General features: G+C 45.6%; 1 protein-coding gene across 1 annotated transcript in view; it reads left to right on the top strand.

Moving 5' to 3' along the window:
- The first annotated feature begins 4705 nt into the window (after window positions 1–4705).
- The window catches only part of RAB20 (RAB20, member RAS oncogene family), a 35919-nt gene continuing 19811 nt past the window's right edge, over window positions 4706–20813 (top strand). The window contains exon 1 of the mRNA XM_028526688.2: window positions 4706–5159. Coding sequence (XP_028382489.1) covers window positions 4988–5159 — 172 coding nt within the window. The 5' untranslated portion in view covers window positions 4706–4987. The remainder of the gene's footprint in view (window positions 5160–20813) is intronic.

Genomic DNA, 20813 nt, shown 5'->3' with positions numbered 1-20813 from the left:
GTGCCCTACTAGGATCTTGGTCTCCACTGATTGGTCAGTCAGAGGACAGGGGGTCTTTAATCTCTGCAGTTGGTTCTGGCATCACCCACCAGGTTTTGCTGCTTTTCTGGGCCTGGAGCTGAAACACAACTGAAGCCAAGATCTTATCTCCGGAGAGGGAAGGCCAGGGGAGGGGAGCTTACCCTGGGGGTGAGGTCCCTGTTTTCCCAGTTTTGTCCCCTGCCAGGCACTTAGGGACTTCCACCCTGGTGACCCCACCTGGCTATAAATTGCTCGGCCACTGGGTTCAGCTACTTGACTGAGTTTCCCTATTCCACTTGCCAAAGACGTTCCCTAGTTTCTCACTATCCTGCCTCAGTTCTGCAGTTGTCATGTCATTACAGCTTTGGATATTTTGTTTTGCCTTTTTGAAGCAGGAAAAGGAGTTTTCAAATATTCTCATCTAGGTCCTCCTCCCAACCCCCAATCTGTGAGTGAGGTGTGTATGCCTAAGTCTTTCGGTAAGTTTGGTTCACTAGTCCTGCAAAGGGCCCAGGGGCATGGATTTCCCAGTCCTGGAATGTTGCAGTGCAAGCCTTTGGGCAAGGAACCAGACCTCAGTTCTTTACCTCCCTCGTGGAAAGGAAGACAATGAAGAGGATTCTAAGGGAAAGAAGAACAGAAACTTTGGGCAGGGTGTGGAGGGGGGAAGAGTGGGAGGTCCCACACAGAGGAGGGAATGAGGGAACTGACATGTACTATGAGCTCCCTGTGTAAAGGGTCACACACCCACAGGAAGAGTGAGCAGGGCAGTATCATCGTGTACATTTAATAGATGAGGAAACTGAAGTGCTGGACAATTGGGAACATTTGCCCAGGTTTGCTTGGTGAAAACGTGGCCAATCTGGATCCGAAATCCAGATCTCCTCATGCTCTTTCCTTTCCTTCAGCTGACGCCAGGCCTTTAGCAAGAAACTGAGGTAGGGGATCAAGACGGGCATTGAAATGGCCAGAAACTATGCAGGAAAAGTTGGTAGATTTGGTTAGATACAAATAAAAACTATTTGTGTGGTCAAAAATAAATTGCCATAAACAAGGTTGACATATGAACAAATATATACATATACATTTTTATATGTCATATAGCATAAGAATCTACTTACAAGGTTTATAATTTACATGTTTTATATTTATGTATGTTTGAAATTTATTTACATGATTCACATATGATCCCCATCTCATAAGGTATGTTTCAAAATAACTACTGAGCAATGCTCACTTTTAAGAAATTTAATGATCAATTTTAAATTGCAGGTGGGTATACTTCTGGAGCAATGTTTCTCAATTGAAGGTAATTTTGATGCCCCTGGGGACATTTGCCGATATCTGGAGACATTTATTGATTGTCATGATGGGGTGGTGATACTGCCCCTGCTATTTGTAGGTAGAGGCCTGGGTGCTTCTAAACATCCACAGGACAGCCCCCAGGACCAACAGTTATTTGGTCCAAAAGCTCACTTGCATGGAGGTTGGGAGGCCCTGCTCTGGAGGTGGACTGCTGTTACTCTAGAGTTGATGAAGGTGTGTATGGTACCCCATCTTTCCACATGCTGGTCCTGGACTCCTCTTTCTTCCCATCCTTCCCTCTTCTCCTTTTTTTCCCTCTCCCTTCCCCTCAGTCTTATTATCCCACATCTAATCCACACCAAATCCTGTAGGTTCCACCTTAAAAATATAACCAGAATGTCAACAGCTCTGACCACTGTTACCACAGGTAGGTGACGTTGTTTAGGACAGGTCCTGTCTTTCATCTGCTCAGGAACCTTCGACACTCTTTTACCCCATTCAGGGGACAAGCCACAGACCTAACCACAACCCACAGGTCCTAATGACCTTTCCGCACTCCCTCTCCTGCTCTATCCTGGGACTTCCTGTGGCCCACACAGTTCCCAGGCAGCCTTCCTCCCAGGACCTCTCTACCTGAATCCTTCTTCCTCCAACAACTGCATGTTTAACTCTTTGCTTCGGTCTGTTGCTCCATGGAAACTTCCTCATTTAAACAATATACATATATTGTTTAAAGTTAACCTCCCTGCATGCATTCTCAGGCCTCATTCTCTCTTCATCTCCCTGCTCTTTTTTTGTCCATCTAACACTTAAGCATTTAGGGCACTCTGTGTTTTGCTTGTTTGTTTTACTGGCTGTCTCTCTTACTGCTCTATCCCTATATTAGAGTTAGATGTTTCAGTTCCTAGATAGGCAGGTTTGTTTGTTCGTTTTTAAGGAAAGTAATTTAAAATGGAGAATTGTTCTACAACAAAGTACCTAGAAATGCTCCCAGGTTACTTTGTAAAATTCTTGAGAAGGAACCCTATTTTCTTATTTCTTTTATTTTAACTGTAGACAGACCTTGAATTGCTCATTTTGCATCTTTTTCAAAAATAAACTACATAATTTTCTTGGCCTAAGGTACATTTCATCTAGCAATTGGAAAAAAGATTACCCTGTTAGGCCAGAGGTTTAAATCCAGGCAAAATAAACATGAAACTTGGCATTAAGTAGCTAGTTTAAACAGACTCTTAACCCTAAGCCTACCTCCTTCTTCAGTATTTCTTCCTGAATATGAATAAGGCCATTGACCGTCTTTAAGAAACTTTTTTAGGAGAAGTGGAAATTTGATTTGGAGACATTCTCCTGCTTAAGTTCAGTTTTTTCAAGTGCTGTCCAATTAAAAAAAAAGTTTAAACAAACTTACTGAGTGAATTCTACATGCTAGGCACTGGGCTAGGTGCTGGACAGTCCCTCCCTTCCCCAAACCCTGCTCTGAACGCAGCAGCAGTTTTTCAAGTGGAGACAACATTTGGTTAATCGACAAACATATTCAAATATGCACTGATTATGTTCCAGCCCTGGACACCTGGCAGACACCAGAGAACAAAACACAAGGACCCCACTCCCGTGGGCTTTCATTCCCATGTTTATTGAATGATGGAGTGTGTTGAGAAAAGTGTAGTGAGCTGGATGGGTCACAGAATTAGCTTAAATCATGCTCCCTGTCCCCAGGGTGTTGTTAAATTACTACAGGAGATAACAATAAGATAGTGGGGAATAAAATGAGCCAGTTAGAAATTCTCACAGGCAAAACTGCAGGGAAGAGGCTGAGAAGGTGGTGGAAATGGAGAGAAAGGAACAGGAAAGGGCTCAGCAGAGGGGGAGGGCTTGGAGGAAGGGCACCTGGGCTGGCGGATGGAATTACAAGGCCCATGCACAGGGATGCAGACTGGATCTGAGGGACTTTTCCAGTAAGGCCAGCTCAGTGAGTGAGGGTGTGGAGCATGGCTGGTTCAGATGTGTTTGCGAGACACCACTTCTCGTCTCACCAGGATGGTGAATTCATCAATTCTTTCCTGACTCAAAGCTTCCTTGAGCAAGTATGATGTGCTAGATACTCTTCTCCGGGCATGGTGGTGAGCAAAACAGAAAAAGTCCCCTCTGGAGAGGAAGACTGCATAGTTAAATATGTGAATAAGCAACACACTTTAAGTTAGCGGCAAGAAAATAAAGCAGGATAGGGCCATAAAGGGGAAGGGGGTGGGGAAGGCTTGTAAAAGGGTGGCAAGTGTGTGTGGGAGGGGAGCAAACAGTGGTGGGCAGTGTTCCAACTGCTGGATTAGGAAATAGGGAGCACGGCAGGTCTCTGAGCAGAGAAAGCACTAGTTTGGAGAGGTAGTCTAACAGTAACCCTCCACGCATGTGATGCGAAGCGGATGAGATGCCTTCATACCTCTGCCCCATCTGAGTATCACAGTGCTTCTTTAAGTGGGCCATGGGTCCCATTCCCTTTCTGCAGAAAACCGTGAGGACGCGCAGTGGCTGCACACACATTGCCTACGTTGTTCAAACTAGAGCTCTGACTTCTACATCAGCATTCTCTAAAATAAATACCAAATCCCACACGCTGAATATTTTAGGAGCATTTCAAGGTTTGCTCTATTAACAAGAGGAAAGATTTTGCTAATAGTCATTGCAACTGCCGAAGTCAAATTTTCACTCCGAAGTTTTAAATGGCGACGGCTGTCCATTTTTCATATATAACATAGAATAAATGTTTTTTTGTGTGTGAAAATTAACAAAGCCAACAACAACAACAACAAAAACGACATCAGGAACCAATCCTCCTGTAGTTTCCCCTCCTCCCCAGCTTTCTAACCATTAACAGTCAGAGTCTTAGGATAGGCTTTCACAAATGCTCATTTAGGGCAAACTTTTACAATGACCTTGACTAGTGACTACATTTGCACACACTCAGATAAGGGAATCGACACAGCAGGGAAAGCGCTGGGTGGACTGGGTTGGCAAGGGCACCTCAGGGATTTGGGGTCACCAGTGCCCGGGGACCATCGGGGTCGCTCAGGAGCGCATCCCTGGGGTGTGAATAGGTATGAAGGGGGCGAGGAGGATGCGGGAAGTGAAAGAGCGGTGCCCCGGGCGGCCGGTAGGGGAATGGGGGAGGGTGGGAGGTCAGCGAGGAGTCAGGGAGGGCCTGGGGGCGTGGGAGTGGGCAAGGATGGCCAGGAGGAGGGGAGGGGCAGGGCTTGGGGCGATGCTCGGGTACAGTGCCGGGACGGCTGTGGGAAGTGGGGATGGCGGGGGATTGTTGAGAGGGAAGTGGGGGGAGGGGCCGGGAGGCAGAGCCAGGAGGGGGGCGGGGCAGGGCCCGGGGCCGGGGCGGGGCCCGGGGCGCCCGGGGCTGGCGCCCTGGACGAAAGCCCTATATGAGTCCTTTAGTGTTGCCCTGGCGCGGACACGCGCTTCTTACGCGGTTCCGGGCTTCAAGACAGGAAAGTCCACAAATCTGGGGTCCCCGCGAGTCCGGATCCCCGGTAGTCCCGAGTCCAAGCAGCCTCGGGTCCGAGCCGTCTCGCCACCGGTGTCCAGTCGCTCCAGCTGCTCCCGGAGCACACGGGCCGACGGGCGTGGGGGTGAGGAGGGGGCTTTCTGCAGGAAGATGAGGAAGCCCGACGGGAAGATCGTGCTTTTGGGGGACATGAACGTGGGAAAGACGTCGCTGCTGCAGAGGTACATGGAGCGGCGCTTCGCGGACACGGTCAGCACAGTGGGCGGCGCTTTCTACCTGAAGCAGTGGCGCTCCTACAACATCTCCATTTGGGACACCGCAGGTGAGGGCTGGCGCTGCCTGGACCCACACTGTCCTGGAGCTCCGCAGGGACCGGGGCAAGGGGCTTCCTGCCCCAGAGTAGCGTCCCTAGGGCCGAGGTCCTACAGGGCAGGCCTTCCGGGTTATGCACAGGGTCCCTCCCTTCCACGGGCAGGTGAGCCCATCTCAGGGATCAGGCCCCCAGTCTCAGTGCACGGTCACCCTTCACTCTTCTCTGTTCCTGCTTGTTCTCTTTTGCTGGTTGAGAAACTCTTTTTGTTTAGCTACTTGGTGCATTTAGCGACAATCCAGTTGATGCTTAAAAAGTACCCCTGGCTTCAGACAGAGGACGTGTGCCACTTGTGTACCTGTGGCCATGTCTGGCTCGTGTGGCAGTGTCTGGCTGCAGCGCGTCAGGGGCCTGCTAGTGATAACCAGACTCAATAACAGGCGTGTCTCGTTTGATATCCACAACCACCTTGAGGGGTGGGCAAAGCTAGTATAATTACCCCCTCTTTTAGAAAACAGGAAACTGAGGCACAGAGCCTTCTTTTGCAAGGTTTAGTCAGGAAAGCAGGAAGGAGAATATCTGCATTTTCCAGTTTCTTTATCATGTGCTTGATCTTGGCTCATACATATTACGGAGCTTCGAATGATTTTCTGTAGCAGCATTTTTATGATAGGTAATGAATTATTTTTAGTGCGTGTGGTAGTTGTGATTTTTCAAAAGTACAACTTAGAAGATCTTAATTCAAGCTTCCAGTTTAACTGCAGAATTACAATGGCAATTATAGTGTTACAATAGAATATATTTCCTTCCCCATGAAAAAGAATAAGATCTTGTAAGTAAATAAAAAAATAAATAGTATGGCATGTTTTCAATGAATATTCTTTTTAGATCCTGAAACTTTAAGGTCTGACATTCTTAATGTCAGCACTTTATAAATGATGTAAATACCCAAAGATCCTGTCTAGAATTTTAAAACTGCCCACTTGGATGCACCAGTCTGCTACATAAACAAGATTTTGCTCTATTCAAAATGGAATTAATGACATCCACCAAAGTACATCTACTTCTCTTCCCTCCTTCCTCCTTTTTTAATTGCTGTCTTTTTTGTCATTATGGCAGTTAATGTCTTGACTAATTTATTAAAATCATGCTGTAGAAACAGCATCTTCCAGGTACTCTTCCCTGCTCTTTCCTCCAGCTTCAGGCTGCACAGTGAGGCTTCTGTAAGATCCTTTACTACTTAAGCTGCCTCTGTAGCACTAGGCATTTGGTAGCCATGGGACGCAGTCTCTGGAAGTCAAATCAGATCAAATTAATACGACCTGTCTGCCTGTTTTGGACAAGGCTGGCCCTTTTGCTCCTTTCGTTGACTGGCTGGACTTCACTGCTGTCCCTGGTTTATAAGAGGATAATGCAGGAATGACATTGGGGACCCAAACCAAGAGCGCCGTTGTGTCCACTGTGAGAACCTGCCCTTTTCCATGAGGTGTGGAGTTTCTGGGATGGGAGCTTACCTTAGTGGACATCTCCAGCATCTATGGTATGAATTTGCAGTGTAATTTTGCTTGGCCACTTTCTTCTTCAGTGACAAGGACATGATGCATCCAGAATCTTGATCATCAGAGGATTTTGTAATACAGCTAATGAGATATCCTGGTTGCTTTGTTGAGCTCTCTGGGGCCGAGATTCATTTCCTGTCTGCCTAAGCAGCTGCCTAGCTGCTTAGCTGCCTTCTTGTTCCTGGAACCTTGGAGTGTGAGCTCAGCCAGGCTCCTGGGGTCATGGGGGCAGCCAGGCCCCTTCTCCACACTGCTGACCCCCTGTGTATACATGCTTAGGGTAACCGAGGCTCTGAGTCAGCCGTCACACAGGCCACCTCTGTGCCTGCTCCCAGTGACTGTGGGGTTCTGGGTGACCTGGAGGACAGGAGAGCTATGAATAGGTACCTTTTCAGTAATCCCTGTTAGAAATTCGAAAGTTTAACTTTTAAGGGATCCTACTTTTTTCTTCCTTTTGTCTTGCTCTAACTTTCTTTCCATTCCACAGGCATTGTTTTTAAAGTTGTGATCCTTTAAATGTTTATAACTGAGGCAGAAGGATGAGAACCAGGTACAGAATGAATCATTTTTCATTGCTGCCCTTGGTTGCATGGAGTGGGTGAGGTGGGGGTGTGGGGGTGTGGACGGTGTTGGGTTTTTTAATAGTGAAAATGATAGTAAGGGGTCAGAGTGTCTATTTAACTCTTGGCTTGTCCTTTCAAAAAACAACGTATCTGGTTCCCTGAAGCTTGCCAGGCAGGTGAAGCTAGAAAGGGGAGGAGATTTGCTAGGCTGATAAGTAGGCTTTTACTTGATCCACAAGATTCCTTCAGAGGGAGGTATGACGGCTTGCACGTTAGAGATGGGGAGACAGAGCTGGTAGGAGGTGACTTGTTCTGTCAGGTGCAGAGAATCTCCTTCGTTGCTCCACTCCTTGCCTAGTTGGGCTGACAGATGTGGGGCAGTCACCAGATAAGGTTTGGTAAGTCCCAGAAGGAAAAGGAGGTTACCCTGAGACAAGCAAGAGCCTCTCTTTGAGTGGTGTGGTTTGGTGAGTTTCCCCAAACTGAAAGGTTCATGGTTCGATTCCCTGTAAGGGCACATGCCTGGGTTTCTGGCCAGATCCCCAACTGGGGAGCCTGCTAGAGGCAACCAATCAATGTTTCTCTCACACATCGCACATCGATATTTCTCTCCCCCTCTTTCTCCCTCCCTTCTCCTCTTTCTAAAAATAAATACAGAAAATCTTTAAAAAGAAAGAAAGAGCCCCAACTGAACTTACCACTACCCCTGTTATGTCAGTCCTTCAGTTCACCTGAGCAGTCTAAAAAGATGTTGCCCATTGTCCAGCAAATGTAAACTGAGCCCCTACTGTGTACCTGGGTGCTGCCCCAGGCCCCATTCTACAACAGAGATTTTCAACCTTTGTCATCTTGAGGCACCCATAAACTAATTACTAAAATTCTGCAGCATACCAAAAAATACGTTTTTTTTGTTGATCTGACAAAGAGATAGGTATAATTTTGATTCGTTCACACTGGAAGGCTATTACTGTGTTGGTTGTTGTCCTTTCTTTTTTAATTTGACAATCTAAGGGAAAAGAGGTAGTGTCCCTGACTTAAAACTTCTTGGGGCCCACCAGTTGAAAATGGCTCTTCTACAGCAATGACAAGCTATCTGGGGTCTCTGTCCCACGAGCTTTAAGCTCTAGAGGAGGTGGGGAGGGCCGCAAGGAAATAAGTGGTATCATTTCACACCCGATCATTGTTTTGAAGAAAACACAACAGGGTAATGAGAAAGTGACAGTGTGCCTTAATAGATCCCCTCACCAGGGCCCTGGAAGGCTTGACACCCTCCTCATTTATCCCTCGTTTCCCAAGGCTGCAGTCCCTGACAGCAGGGTGATATGAGTTACAGTTGCATCCCCTGTATCTGTCTCATGAAGACCATTTTTCTGACAATATATCCCCTTTCGGTAACATGTTCCTCATTTCCTTCTGAGCTTTCCTCACTGGCAGTGCCCTGCTCATCCATATTTCTGCCTGTCGTCTGTTCATGCCCATTGAGGGATTCTCTAAGATGATGCCACTTTTCTCTTCCATGTTCCCCATGGAGCCCTCACCAGCAGAGTTCTTGACATCCGTATTTCTCCTAACAGCCTGTTCAAGGCAGTCTACGCTCTTCTTGTCATGCTTCTCAGCTTCTTCCAGCCTCTGACCAAGCCCAGTTCCAAAGGCATGTCCACATTTGCTACAGCAGCACCCCACTCCCAGTATAAAAGTCTGTTTTAGTTTCCTGCCGCTGCTATAACAAATTATCACAAGTGTAGTGGCTTTAAAAAAAACCTGGGTTAGACATCCCAGTGGGTCTCCCTGGCAAGCATGAAGGTGTCCGCAGAACTACTCTTTTCCGGGGGCTCTTGGGAAAAACCTGTCTCCTGGCCTGGTTCAGCCTCTGGAGCCTGCCCGCATCCCATGGTTCCTTTCTCTCTCTCTTTTTTTTAATTTTTAAAAATCCTTACCCAAGGATATGGTTTTTAAAAATTGATTTTAGAGAGAGAGGGAGGGAGAGAGGGAGAGAAACATTGATCAGCTGCCTCTTGCATGTGCCCCATCCAAGGACTGAACCAGCAGCCTAGGAATGTGCCCTGACCTGGGATCGAACCCGCCAGCTCTTGGTGCACAGGACAATGCTCCAGCCAACTGAGCCACCTGGTCAGGGTGTGTCCTGTGGTTTCTTCAGCTTCCAACGTGGAAGCCAGCAATGGCCGGTTGAGTCTCTCTGTCACCAGGTCACTTGGACCCTGACTGTCAGGCCTCCCTCTCCAACATTTACCTATTTGTTAAACCTTTAATACAGAATTTTATTAGAGGAGGGGTGGTGGGCCCCAGAGGACAGGAAAGATGGCCTTGGCAAGTTAAGGGAGCTTTGAGGAGGGGTCCTGGCCAGGAACATCTGTACTTGTCAGAGGTAGAGGGCCAAAGGGCCAGGATCTCAGAAGTGGCCATGCCAATGGTTTGGGGACTGTTACTGGTTTTTTTCCCGGGGACCAGGTGGATATTGGACTTGTGCCGGGGTCGTCACTCATAGAGTTGCTGCTGTGGTTTTGGGAGACGGGTTGCAGGTGTGGGACGTTATAGAAGCCACGATGGTATGTTCTTCCATCTCATACAGCCAACGGCACTTCTCCTGGAAATCGGTGACAGAGACAGCTCGGCATGCACAGCCTGCCCACTGAACCAGAGGTTACTGAGTTCAGTCACTGCCTGCTCGGCATCCTTGCCGCGCCAAAACGTGACACAGACACGGCCCACGAGGGGTCCCCCAGGTTGTTGCGCATGTTCATCTCTTCAGTCGCCCCGTACTTCTACAGTTCTGTGAACAGCTCCTCAGAGGAGTTACTGTGTTCCCCCACCTCCACGTCGCTCACGTGACAATGAGATCTGTGTGCGGTTTCGGCGGCATTCTGTGGATTCCAGGACAGGCTGAGCAGCACCGTGGTCTGGCTGAAAGTTGATTTATGTGAAGCCAAGAGCACTGGTTCGTGTGGGGGCAGGCGCTGATCCTTAAAGTGAAGAGAACAGTAAACATTCAACCTTATTCTTTTCAATCTCAAATATTGAAGCTAAATATTCAGCCATTTTTGCCCAAACCCTTCCTCTCCCACATTTAAAAGCCTCTTGTCATTACACTGGGATCACCCTGATAATGCAGATAACCATGTTTTAAGGTCAGCTGGTTAGCGACTGTAACCTGTCTGCAACCGTATTTCCCCCTTGCCATGAAACATAGTATGTTCATAGGCCCCAGGGATTAGGACTGTCTTTGGGGGGTTGTTCTGAGCACAGTCAGTGACCACAGGTGTGATTCTGTGGCCGTCACCTCTCTCCACCTGACTTCCCTTATCTATAAAAAGGGAACAACTGAGGTACCCACCTCCAGTGTTGTTAGGAATCAATGAATTACTATTGACAAAGTGCTCAGGGGAATGCCGAAGTTTTGTGTTAGTGTTTGCTAAATAAACAATTGTTTCCTGGCCCTGGGTGATTAGGACAAAGAGTGCCACCAGCTAGCATGTCCCAGAGGGAAAAGAGAAGTTTGGGTGGGTCCCCAATAAATAATTCTGCAATAAATGGAGAGAGCAAAGAGAGTGGAAATTCAGAGTAGTTGGTTTAAGGACTTTCTTTTGAACAACTTTAGTGCAACCCTGGAGGGGATGCCGGCATTCCAGGGTATGAAGTCATGGTGCCTGGGAAAGAGAGAATATAACTGCTTACACCTGTGAAGTTAACTAAGAGGGGGCCTATCTGTGAAGGAAGGGGTGGCGCACAAGTGCAGATGCCAGGTGGGACAGACTGTCCATGTGAGATTCTCAAGCCCCTGGTCAGAAGCCACAACCCTTACCCCCACATGTAGGCAGCTGCGTTTAGATCCAGGGAATGGCAGAGATGCTGTGTCCAAAGTGATGTTACTTGAGGTTAGAAAGGTGGCAGTATTGTGGATGAGCCTGGAGAGCAGCTCTCTATCAGGGATTGCAGAGTTCCTGACCATTGATCCTTTGGACTGGCCTGTGAGGACTCCGGGTTTAAAGAGCCTTGAGAGATTGGTGCAGAAGTGGGTAGACAGCCTAAGCAAATGTGGAGCCAGGGTGGAGGACTTGGATTGTAGCTGGCACTCTTATTGTATTAGTGTGGCTGCTGAGTGGTTTTTGAGGTCCTAATATGGTGATTCTCAGCCTGACAATCAATATTTGTGTGATAGGAGAGCATCTGGTGTATTATATCCCCTGTTTCTGATCAGGGGACTGACTGCCATCACCGGTTATTATTAATAAAGTTTTATTGGCACACAGCTGCGCCCAACATTTACATGCTGTCTGTGGCTGCTTTCACATTGTGGTAGCAGAGCTGAGTTGTTGCAACAGAGACTATGTAGCATAGAAAGAGAAAACATTTACTCTCTGGCCCTTTGTAGAAGCAGTTTGCTGACCCTTGGTTTAGGTCATACAAAGGGGAAAACATTTTTATAGACATCTTTTCTGTAGTTATAGAAACTCTCAAGTGTTTAGCATTCAGTGATCGAGGGACCCATAATTCAGTTAAACTCAACAAGCAGCACTCAAGTTTTTCCTATGTGTGTCTGCTCTTGGCTAGACTAGGGTGAGGGCAACAGCCTAGATTTAAGATTAGCATGAGCTTCTGAAAAAAAGTCTTGGAAATAAATCTTAGTTGAGGTTTGGGATCTGGAAGCTAAACTCAAAAAGCCTGTGTTGTAGGTGGGCCCAAGTCTTTGTAGGTGGGTCCACGTCTTTGTAGGTGGGTCTATCTCTTTGAGGTGGGTCCATATTTTTATTGTTACTGGTGACTTTGAATGGGTGTCTTTGGGTGCAAGTCCACCTTCCCAGAATTATTCTGCTTTAATGACCAAAAACAGTGTCCTGAATATGGATGTGGATAGTAAGACAGGTGGAAGAGAGTCGGCTGTAGGTTCAGCAAGGCAGACAGAGTGCCATTATACTGCGAGATGCCCAAGGACAAAGGATGCTTGTGAGCAACTGCACGTGCTGGGAGGTCAGCCCAGAGTCCTCCTGGAGGGGGCGCCAAGAATTCCGGGGGTGGGAAGAGGTATTTAAGGCTCACTAGTGTGGTGTTCATTCATTCAGGACAATTTAACTAATTAAGGTCAATCATATTCATGAACTAATACCCACTTCACATGTAATGTCTCTGGAAGATAATGTCATGCTTTGTTATCTGTAAGTTTGCAGGAGAAATGGAAACTCTCCATTTCCAAAGTGAACTTGCCCATCTTGTTTCTTTGAGACTTCACATAACTTCCCTTCTATGAAAAAGAAACTTTACACACACTCGCACACATGTGTTTATACAACTGTTTGTTCTTAGAATAACAGCTTCATCACTTTGATGCCAGAGTTTAATGGCCCCAGCATCCCGTGCCCGTTGGCCTAGGTTCTTTTTACCCTGGCTGACCCCGACTCCTGTCTCTTCTGTGCACTGTTGAGTGGGGTGTGTCTGTCGGGCCTCTGGACCCAGTGAATGTCCCTGCTCAAGCCCCTCCCAGCCTTCCTGGATCACCTTTCCTCCTCTTCTTTTAGCCAGACAGGTGCCTTCGAGCATTGCCAAGTGCGCTAGGGGTATTCCTCGTTTCATTCCACTTCACTGTATTGTGCTTCATAGATATTGTGTTTTCGTTAACATCGAGGCAAGACCCTGTACCAGCAAAAGATTACAACTCACTGAAGGCTCAGATGAGGGTCAGCATTTTTTAGCAATAAAGCATTTTTAAATTAAGGTATGTGCATTGTGTTTTTTTAAAGATATAATGTTATTGTACAATTAGTAAACTACAGTATAGTATAAACATACTTTTCATTCATGGGGAAACCAGAAATGAATGTGCCCCAGTTTATTGCAATATTCGCTTTATTGCTGTGGTCTAGAACTGAACCTGCGAACCACCAAGGTGTACCTGTACTTGTAATTCATCACATATGCGTGTCTTCCCTCTGATCTCACTTTCACTTCTGGTCTTTTTCTCTGGGAGTGTCCCCTCTCCTGGCGATGCCCAATTTGAGTTTTATCCCATCTTTTATTGGCACTTATTTTGTGAAACAGCCCTTGGTCATTGTAGCAGAGCAGGAATTCCTCTTCGGACTGTGCTGCAGAATGACTTGGCGTTCCTTATTGTGCTCCGCCTTTTATCTGTTCTTGGCGCCCCTTTGTCTTTCCTCTGATTTACAAACTCCTGGAGAGAAGATTGGGGTTTTATTCACTTTGATGTTCTCCATAAAATTTAGCATTTTACTCAACAGCATTTTTTTAAGCTAAGTTTTTACTGAATGAAATTGTTGAAAGCAATGGGAAAAATTGGGGAAGGCAGAAATAAGTGGTTTTATTTTCTTAATAATATCTTGACTCTGAATGATAAAATCAGTGTGAAAATATTGTCGTGTACTCTGGAATGCACATTGTGTACGTGGTAAGGAAATACTGGTCTGTGCCATCAATTATGTGTGATTTTAAGCGACTCTGTACTAATTCGTCTCTTTTTACTTTGACATCATTAAAAATCTATTTAGAGAGGAAGAAGAACACCTCAGGACTTTTGCCTCTGGGAAGATGGAGCAGATGTACTTTTCCCTAGTCTTCCCACTAATTACACCTAAAACCTTTGAATGTTAAATACAAAACAAACATAAAAAGACTCTCCGAGGTGGAGTGAAGAAGGCAGAATGGCCAGGGACCTTGAGATGCAAAGAATGAGTCAATGAGGTGAGTTCTATGGGCTTTCTTTTCACCTCATTTATCTAAACTTGGAGCTGAAGAAGTCGGACATTCAGGGTGGTGTCCAAGAAGACTGAGTAGCGAGCCAGGCTCTCATCCTCACTGGGTGACAATGAGCCCTCCGACCTTGTGGTGTTGGTGGAGGCTATGTGAGGAACTTGGACTTGTGCCTCCACCTGTCAGGAAAGAGGCAGTACCTACTGTAGACCCTCAGCCCCTAAGATATTGTGTCAGAGGGAACCAGCTAAAAGGTAAGGCCATGTAAGATCCAGAGTCTTGTAACACAGTATGAAAAAGTCTAGGTTTCAATTAAAAAATCACTTATTATGCAAAAACCAGGAAGATCTCAAACTGAACCAAAAAAAGACAGTCTATCAATGCAACACTGAGATGACAGAGATGTTAGAGTTATCTGACAAAGATTTTAAAGTAGCCAGCATAAGAATGCATTGATGAGAAATTGTAAACACATTTAAAAAACCAAAAAAAAAACCAAAACAGAAAGCCTCAGCCAAAACATATTTAAAGAAGAACCGAATGGACATTTCTGGACTTAAAAAAGTCATTAACCAAAATAAAAGGATAGGGGATGGAAACAACAGACAAATGTAAGGGAGAGAAGGAGGCCTCCGTGAACAGGAAGATAAAACAAAAAATATCACCCCATCTGAAATACAGAGAGAAAACAGACTGAATGGAAATGAACCGAGCCTCAGCGACTTATAGGACAAAAGATCTAACACTGTGTCATTGGAGTCCTGGAAGAAGAGAAGGGTGAGGCTGACAAATTATGAGCAGAAATAATGGTTGAAAACTCCACAAATTTGGCAATGGACATAAACCTGCAGATTCCAGAAGCTTAGAGAACCATAGACAGGATAAATGTAAAGAAACTTGTGCCAAGACCCATCATAATTAAATTCTAAGAACTAAGGAGCAAGCTAAAAGTCTTGAAAGCAGCCAGAAAAAAGTCAGAATGACGACAGCTATCTCATCAGAAACCATGGAGGCCGGAAGGAAGTGGCACAGTGTATTTCTAACCACCTATTTGTACTAAGTCCTCTCACCTTCTCTCGCCTCCGTGCCCTTCCCACCTGGTGACCTTTTCCTTAAATAAGTCCTTTAACATTTCATATAATATTAGTTTGGTGATGATGAACTCTTTTAGTTCTTGTCTGGGAAGCTCTTCATCTGCCCTTCGATTCTTAGTGATAGCTTTGCTGGGTAGAGTAATCTTGGCTATAGGTCCCTGCTTTTCAGTATTGCTTGCCAATTCCTTCTTGCCTGCAAAGTTTCTTTTGAGAAATTAGCTGATAGTCTTATGGGAACACCCTTGTAGGTAGCTAACTGCTTCTCTCTTGCTGCCTTTAAGATTTTCTATTCTAGCCTTTGGCATTTTAATGATCATATGTCTTGGAGTGGGCCTCTTTGCTTCCATCTTGTATGGGACTCTCTGTGCTTCCTGGCCTTGGATTTCTATTTCCTTCACTAAATTAGGTAAGTTTTCCTTCATTACTTTTTCATGTAGATTTCCAACTTCTTGCTCTTTCTTTTCTCCTTCTGGCACCCCTATGCTAAGAATGTTGGAATGCTTGAAGTTGTCCCAGGGGCTGCTTACACTAGCCTCATTTTTTGGGATTCTTTTTTCTTCTTGTTCTGATTGATTGTGTTTTGCTTCCTTATGTTCCAAATCATTGATTTGATTCTCAGCTTCTTTCACTCTATTGTTATTTCCCTGTAAATTGTTCTTTATTTCTATTAGTGTTCCCTTCATTTCTTACTGGATGTTTCTTATGCTGTTGAGATCCTCACTAAGTTCCTTGGGAATCCTTATAACCAGTGTTTTGAACTCTGCATCTGAGAGATTGCCTATCTCCATTTTGTTTAATTCTTTTTCTGGAGTTTTGATCTGTTCTTTCATTTGGGCCATGTTTCTTTGTCTCCTCATTTTGTCAGTTTTCCTGTGTTTGTTTCTATGTATTAGGTAGAGCTGTGATGACTCCCTGTCTTGTTAGTGTGGCCTAATGTAGTAGGTGCCCTGGAAGGTCCAGAGGTACAGCCTTTCCTGTCACTCAAGCTGGGTATTTGAGGTACCCCCTCCATGTGGGCTGAGTGTACCCTCCTCTTGTAGCTGAGCCTTGATTGCTGTTGGCAGGTCAATGGAAGAGATTTACCCAGACCAGTCAGCCGCAAGGACTGGCTGTGACCTTTGCCGTCTGTGGGGGATCAGCTCTGTGAGGGCAGGGTGGTGGTGCTGTGACATAGTCTGTAGCTGCCCGCTGGGTGGGCAGGCTCTGGGGTTTCCTGGGTGGTATAGGCCAAGGTCAGCCCCCACCTATGTTCTACCTGGGGCCACTTTGTCTGAGCTATAAAGCAATCTGAGATGGCTGCTACTTGTGCTGGGCTTGGAGATTCCCAGATGGAGTCAAGCTGTGAATCTAGGCTAACTGTTGCTAGTGCTGGGCCTGGGGCCTCTTAGCAATAGGTATAGGGGCTAGGGGTTCACTGAGGCTGGCTGTTGCTTGTTTGACAGGATTTAGGACATTGTGAAGCAGGAGCCAAGACCAGCCATTCATATGGAGAAGTCATGTTGACAGCTGTGTGGGTTGGTAAGTTGGGTGGGAGGGAGTTTCAAAGAATCTCCAGGGTGGGCCAATAATGTTAGCCAGGTTGATGGAGTCTCAGATATGGCACCCTCCTGCTGGTTCTGTGGTTCTGTGCAGGGAGGGTTCAGAAAGGGACAATGGCCTCTGCCTGCCTTTCTGTCTGGGAGAAAGCTGTCTTCAGCTCTCACCTTGATGCCAGACACTTCATTTCCTCCCTGTATGCCACTGGTGACTTTCAAGCTGCTGCCTTGTTGCTGGAGCTCGGAGGGAGTGAGTCTGAATAAGTTGGTGTGTAGGTTCTTTAAGAGGACCTGCTTAGGACTCCAGAATTTTCTTCTGCTGACTGAGTCTTTGAAGGTTTACATAGCCAGAAGTTATTCGGACATACCTTCCTGGCACTGGAACCCTGGGCTGGGGGGCCTGGTGTGGGGCTGGGACTCCTTGCTCCTGAGATATCCCTCCCAAACTTTTATCCACCACACATGGGTGTGGGACCAGCCCATTCTGCATCTGTGCCCCTCCTACCAGTCTGGATGGATGTGGTTTCTTTTTTAATTCCGTAGTTGTCAGACTTCCATTCAACTTGGTTTCTGACAGTTGTGAGTGATGGTTCTGTATTTTTGTTGTAATTTTGATGTGGTTGTGTGAAGTGGTGAGCTGTGTTTACCTATCCCGCCATCTTGGCCGGCACAATATGTTTCAAGTGCTGAAAGCAAAGATGAAAAATGTTGATATGTGATTTTTGTTTATCTTCAGTCCCCACAAGTGACTCTGGAAGGACATGCTTCTATTTTACATGCCACCATCTCGATTCATTTCTTTCTACTTGTCTGGTGTTTACATTACGGCACTGCTCTGTTGTCTGTTTTCATGCAAATGTCTTTTTCACATTCAGACAGTATGGAGCGTTTTGAGACTGGCTTCTCTTGCTTAATGCATTTGAGATGCATCTGTGTTGTTATATGGGTTCATTCCTGTTCATTGCTGAGTGATGTTCCACTGTATGGATGTACCACTTGTGGCTGTGCATCGCCATTTGAAGGATATTTGGATTGTTTTCAGTTTTTGGTAATTATGAATAAAGGCACCGTAAACATTGACAGAGATTTTGTGTGAACATACATGTCTATCTCTCAGGTAAATGACCAAGGAATAGGCTACTTGGGCTTAGTGGTAAGTGTATGTTTAACATCCAGTTGACCCAAGACCATTTGTTAAAATTACTAACTCTCTGGTTAGTAATGTTTGATAGATAATACTTATGTTTTCCTGTACAGAATGGGGGGATATATTATGTAGGCAGTTACCTTTTAGACACCTTCATGAAGAAAATACAAGAAATACATGTTTCTTGTATTTCTCAGCTGACTTGACGCAAGCACATGCGGACAAGTCAACAGTGGAAAGTTCATTTGTTTCCCTGCCAGTGTAACTGAAGTGCAGTTGGAAAGGCAGGGCACTTAGAGAGCAGCACTATAAATAAGAGACCGAAGAATTGTACAGCGTTAGTGTTGATTATTTTTTGGCTATTAATTAGACAAATTTAATCATTTATTGTGTCTCAGCACAGAGTCTTAGAAGTTGTGGAGCTTGGCGACAGATGCGTTGATCCCTTGTTCGCACTGCTAAGTCGTTTCCACCCTGCATTCAAAACTGAGTTCTTTGAGATCCGCCTTCCAGCACAGCCCAAGCCAACCCAAATTCACAGTTACTCTAGTATTTATAATCCAACAGAAGCCAAGCTGAGCTTGCATCTCCTACAAAGCACTTCCTAAATATTTGTTGATTTGTTCTGCGGAACTAAAATACATTCATGTGAACTGAAGGCTTCCCTCCCTCTGGCCTGGCCTAGCTCTCTGTGCTGGTCTCAGGCTTCTGCAACCAGCTACTTACCGCTAAGTTTCCCATTTTGCAGGGGGGTTTGGATCAGATGGTCTTAGACCTGTGGGCCAAGTGGAGCTTAGCTTTGACCTCTCTGAGTTTTTTTTCAGCAAAGGTGAGACCAGTCTGACTGTCATAGAAGCCATTTTTCAGCTTTAGCGCTTTTGAAGAGTCTTAATTTCCCAGCACAGTGGGAATCACTGAATTTGGAATATCCATTGCAGGTAGCCACGCAACAGAGCAGTTTAAAATTGTAGAGTCTGGCATAATCTTGTAAAATTAGAACAGGATGAACAGGACAATTTTCTCAGCTTCATTTTCTTTCAGATGAAGGGACAGACTCAAGAAGTTACTTGTCCTACTTCCAAATGCTAGTTGGTGGCAGAACAGGGGCCAGAGCTGGGGTCTCGTGACTCAGTCACCATCCCATGCTGCTTTTCCTGCTATTCCTATCATGTATACTTTATTTAATTCCAGGAGCATCTGTGCTTTAAAAGTCTGCCCTACTGCAGTCTGCTAGGGAACCAGGGTGGCGTTCCTATGGAAAACTGGCTCGGGAAGTGTTTCCTGAAGGGTTTCCAGGTTGCTAACGCACAGCCCTTCCTTTCCTGGAGGCCCCTGCTGTGCAAGTAGCAGGGGCTTCTGTTGGCTTCCTGGGTACCAAATAGCGTGCCTAGTGCCTTTGGGGCTCAGTCTCTTATTTCTTACGACTACTTTGTGTGGTTGGCATTATTATCACCTCCCTTTTCAGAACAGGAAGTTCAGACCCAGAGAGGCCACAGAATTTGCACTGGGTGCTGAGGAGCCTGGACTTGAGGTCTGCTTTTTGTCATATTTTAGTCTCTGCTATGACTTTCCTCTCTCTTCTCAAACAAATGAACAACATGTATATGCTATTGGGAATCATGAAAATCATGTGGAATTGCCGTCAGTTTACTCTTTTCTATTTCTGAAAATGAGAGGTACGGTTATTATACATTTTAGCCAAATACTCAGTGTTACAATTTTAGTAAACATTCTAAGCCATGAAAAATTTTCAAATCAGGCATTTTCTTGAAGGACTCATGGCCTAAGTGAAATTAAATAAGTAATGAAATATGGCTCTTAAGGTTGCTCTGTGTAATGCTAGTGCTGGCACATCAAATAATACTTAAAGGTTAAAATTATGGTATTATCCAATCTATTACTCTGCCTTGAATTATTTAAAATTAAAAAAATTTTGTTGGATCAAAAGAACACAATGCATAATGTCCTAGCTGAAGTTGCTTAGCTAATGTACTCGTGATTATTTGTGTATCCCGCTAGACTATTTCTCTTTTTATTTTTTAAAAGTACTTAATTTTATCATTAACAGCCTTCACAGGTATCTAGAGCTGACCTTGTGGTAGATAAACATTAACACCTCATAGAAGAAGCTTTTTTGTTCTGGTCGTGTCTGGAATGCTTACCTGCACCTGAAAGTCAATGTCCAGATATAAAGAACAAATCTAATGGCATGTTTGGAATGCTTTTTATGTGGGGCGATTAGCTCTCACACAGCCTGTGGCCTTACCAAGCCCTTGAGGAATCCCCCCAAGTCCTCGCCAAAGCCTCCTCAGGGTGAAGCTCCGTCGCAGACTCTGGCCCATTAACAGATGCTGCCAGTGTCGCACTCGCTGTGTGCCTGGCCCGGCCGCTGTAACCTCTGCATTGTCACTCATTAGTCCCCTCCAGGACTCGAGGAGGTAACAAGGGTGGATCCTGTGCAAGTTAACATGAGCCCGGAGTGGGCTGAGCTGGGATCTGAGCTGTGCAAACTGCCTCAGCGTTTGTGCACTTAGTCACCAAGTCATGCTGTGTCCTTCACAGAAGTGACATCTGCTCTAAAGTGAGAGTGAACGAGGACAGAATGCTCAGTGTATGTAACACAATCATTGTGTGTGTGTGCAGGGTGTGACAAATATGTACGTTCAGTTTAGTGCCTGGTGTGCTGTGAACTGAAAAGACATTGCCGTGCCCAAAAGTGGTCAGTTAAAAATAGCCCCAATCTTTGGGCTGTCTCCTAACTGACAAGATTAATGTATTAAAATACCTGTTCAATCAGTGCTTTCCCCACGGGGAATTATATGCACTTTATACATGTGTCTTCATGCCTGAACATGTCTGTACTGTGTGTCTGCCATCTGAGCCAGCCTGTGCAAAGGAGTTGCTAGAATCCTATTTCAACCAGTGGGACCGAGGCTTTCCCCATCCGGTCAGAGCTGCATAGTTCTGACCAATAAGAGTGGCCAATAAGCCAGTGTCTTTTGGACCAATCCAACTGTGAGGATTTGGAGTCCTCATTTGCATGAGAACAGA

Source organism: Phyllostomus discolor, chromosome 11, assembly GCF_004126475.2.
Source record: "Phyllostomus discolor isolate MPI-MPIP mPhyDis1 chromosome 11, mPhyDis1.pri.v3, whole genome shotgun sequence".
Lineage (NCBI taxonomy): Eukaryota > Metazoa > Chordata > Mammalia > Chiroptera > Phyllostomidae > Phyllostomus > Phyllostomus discolor.
This window is presented reverse-complemented; position numbering and strand designations above follow the sequence as displayed.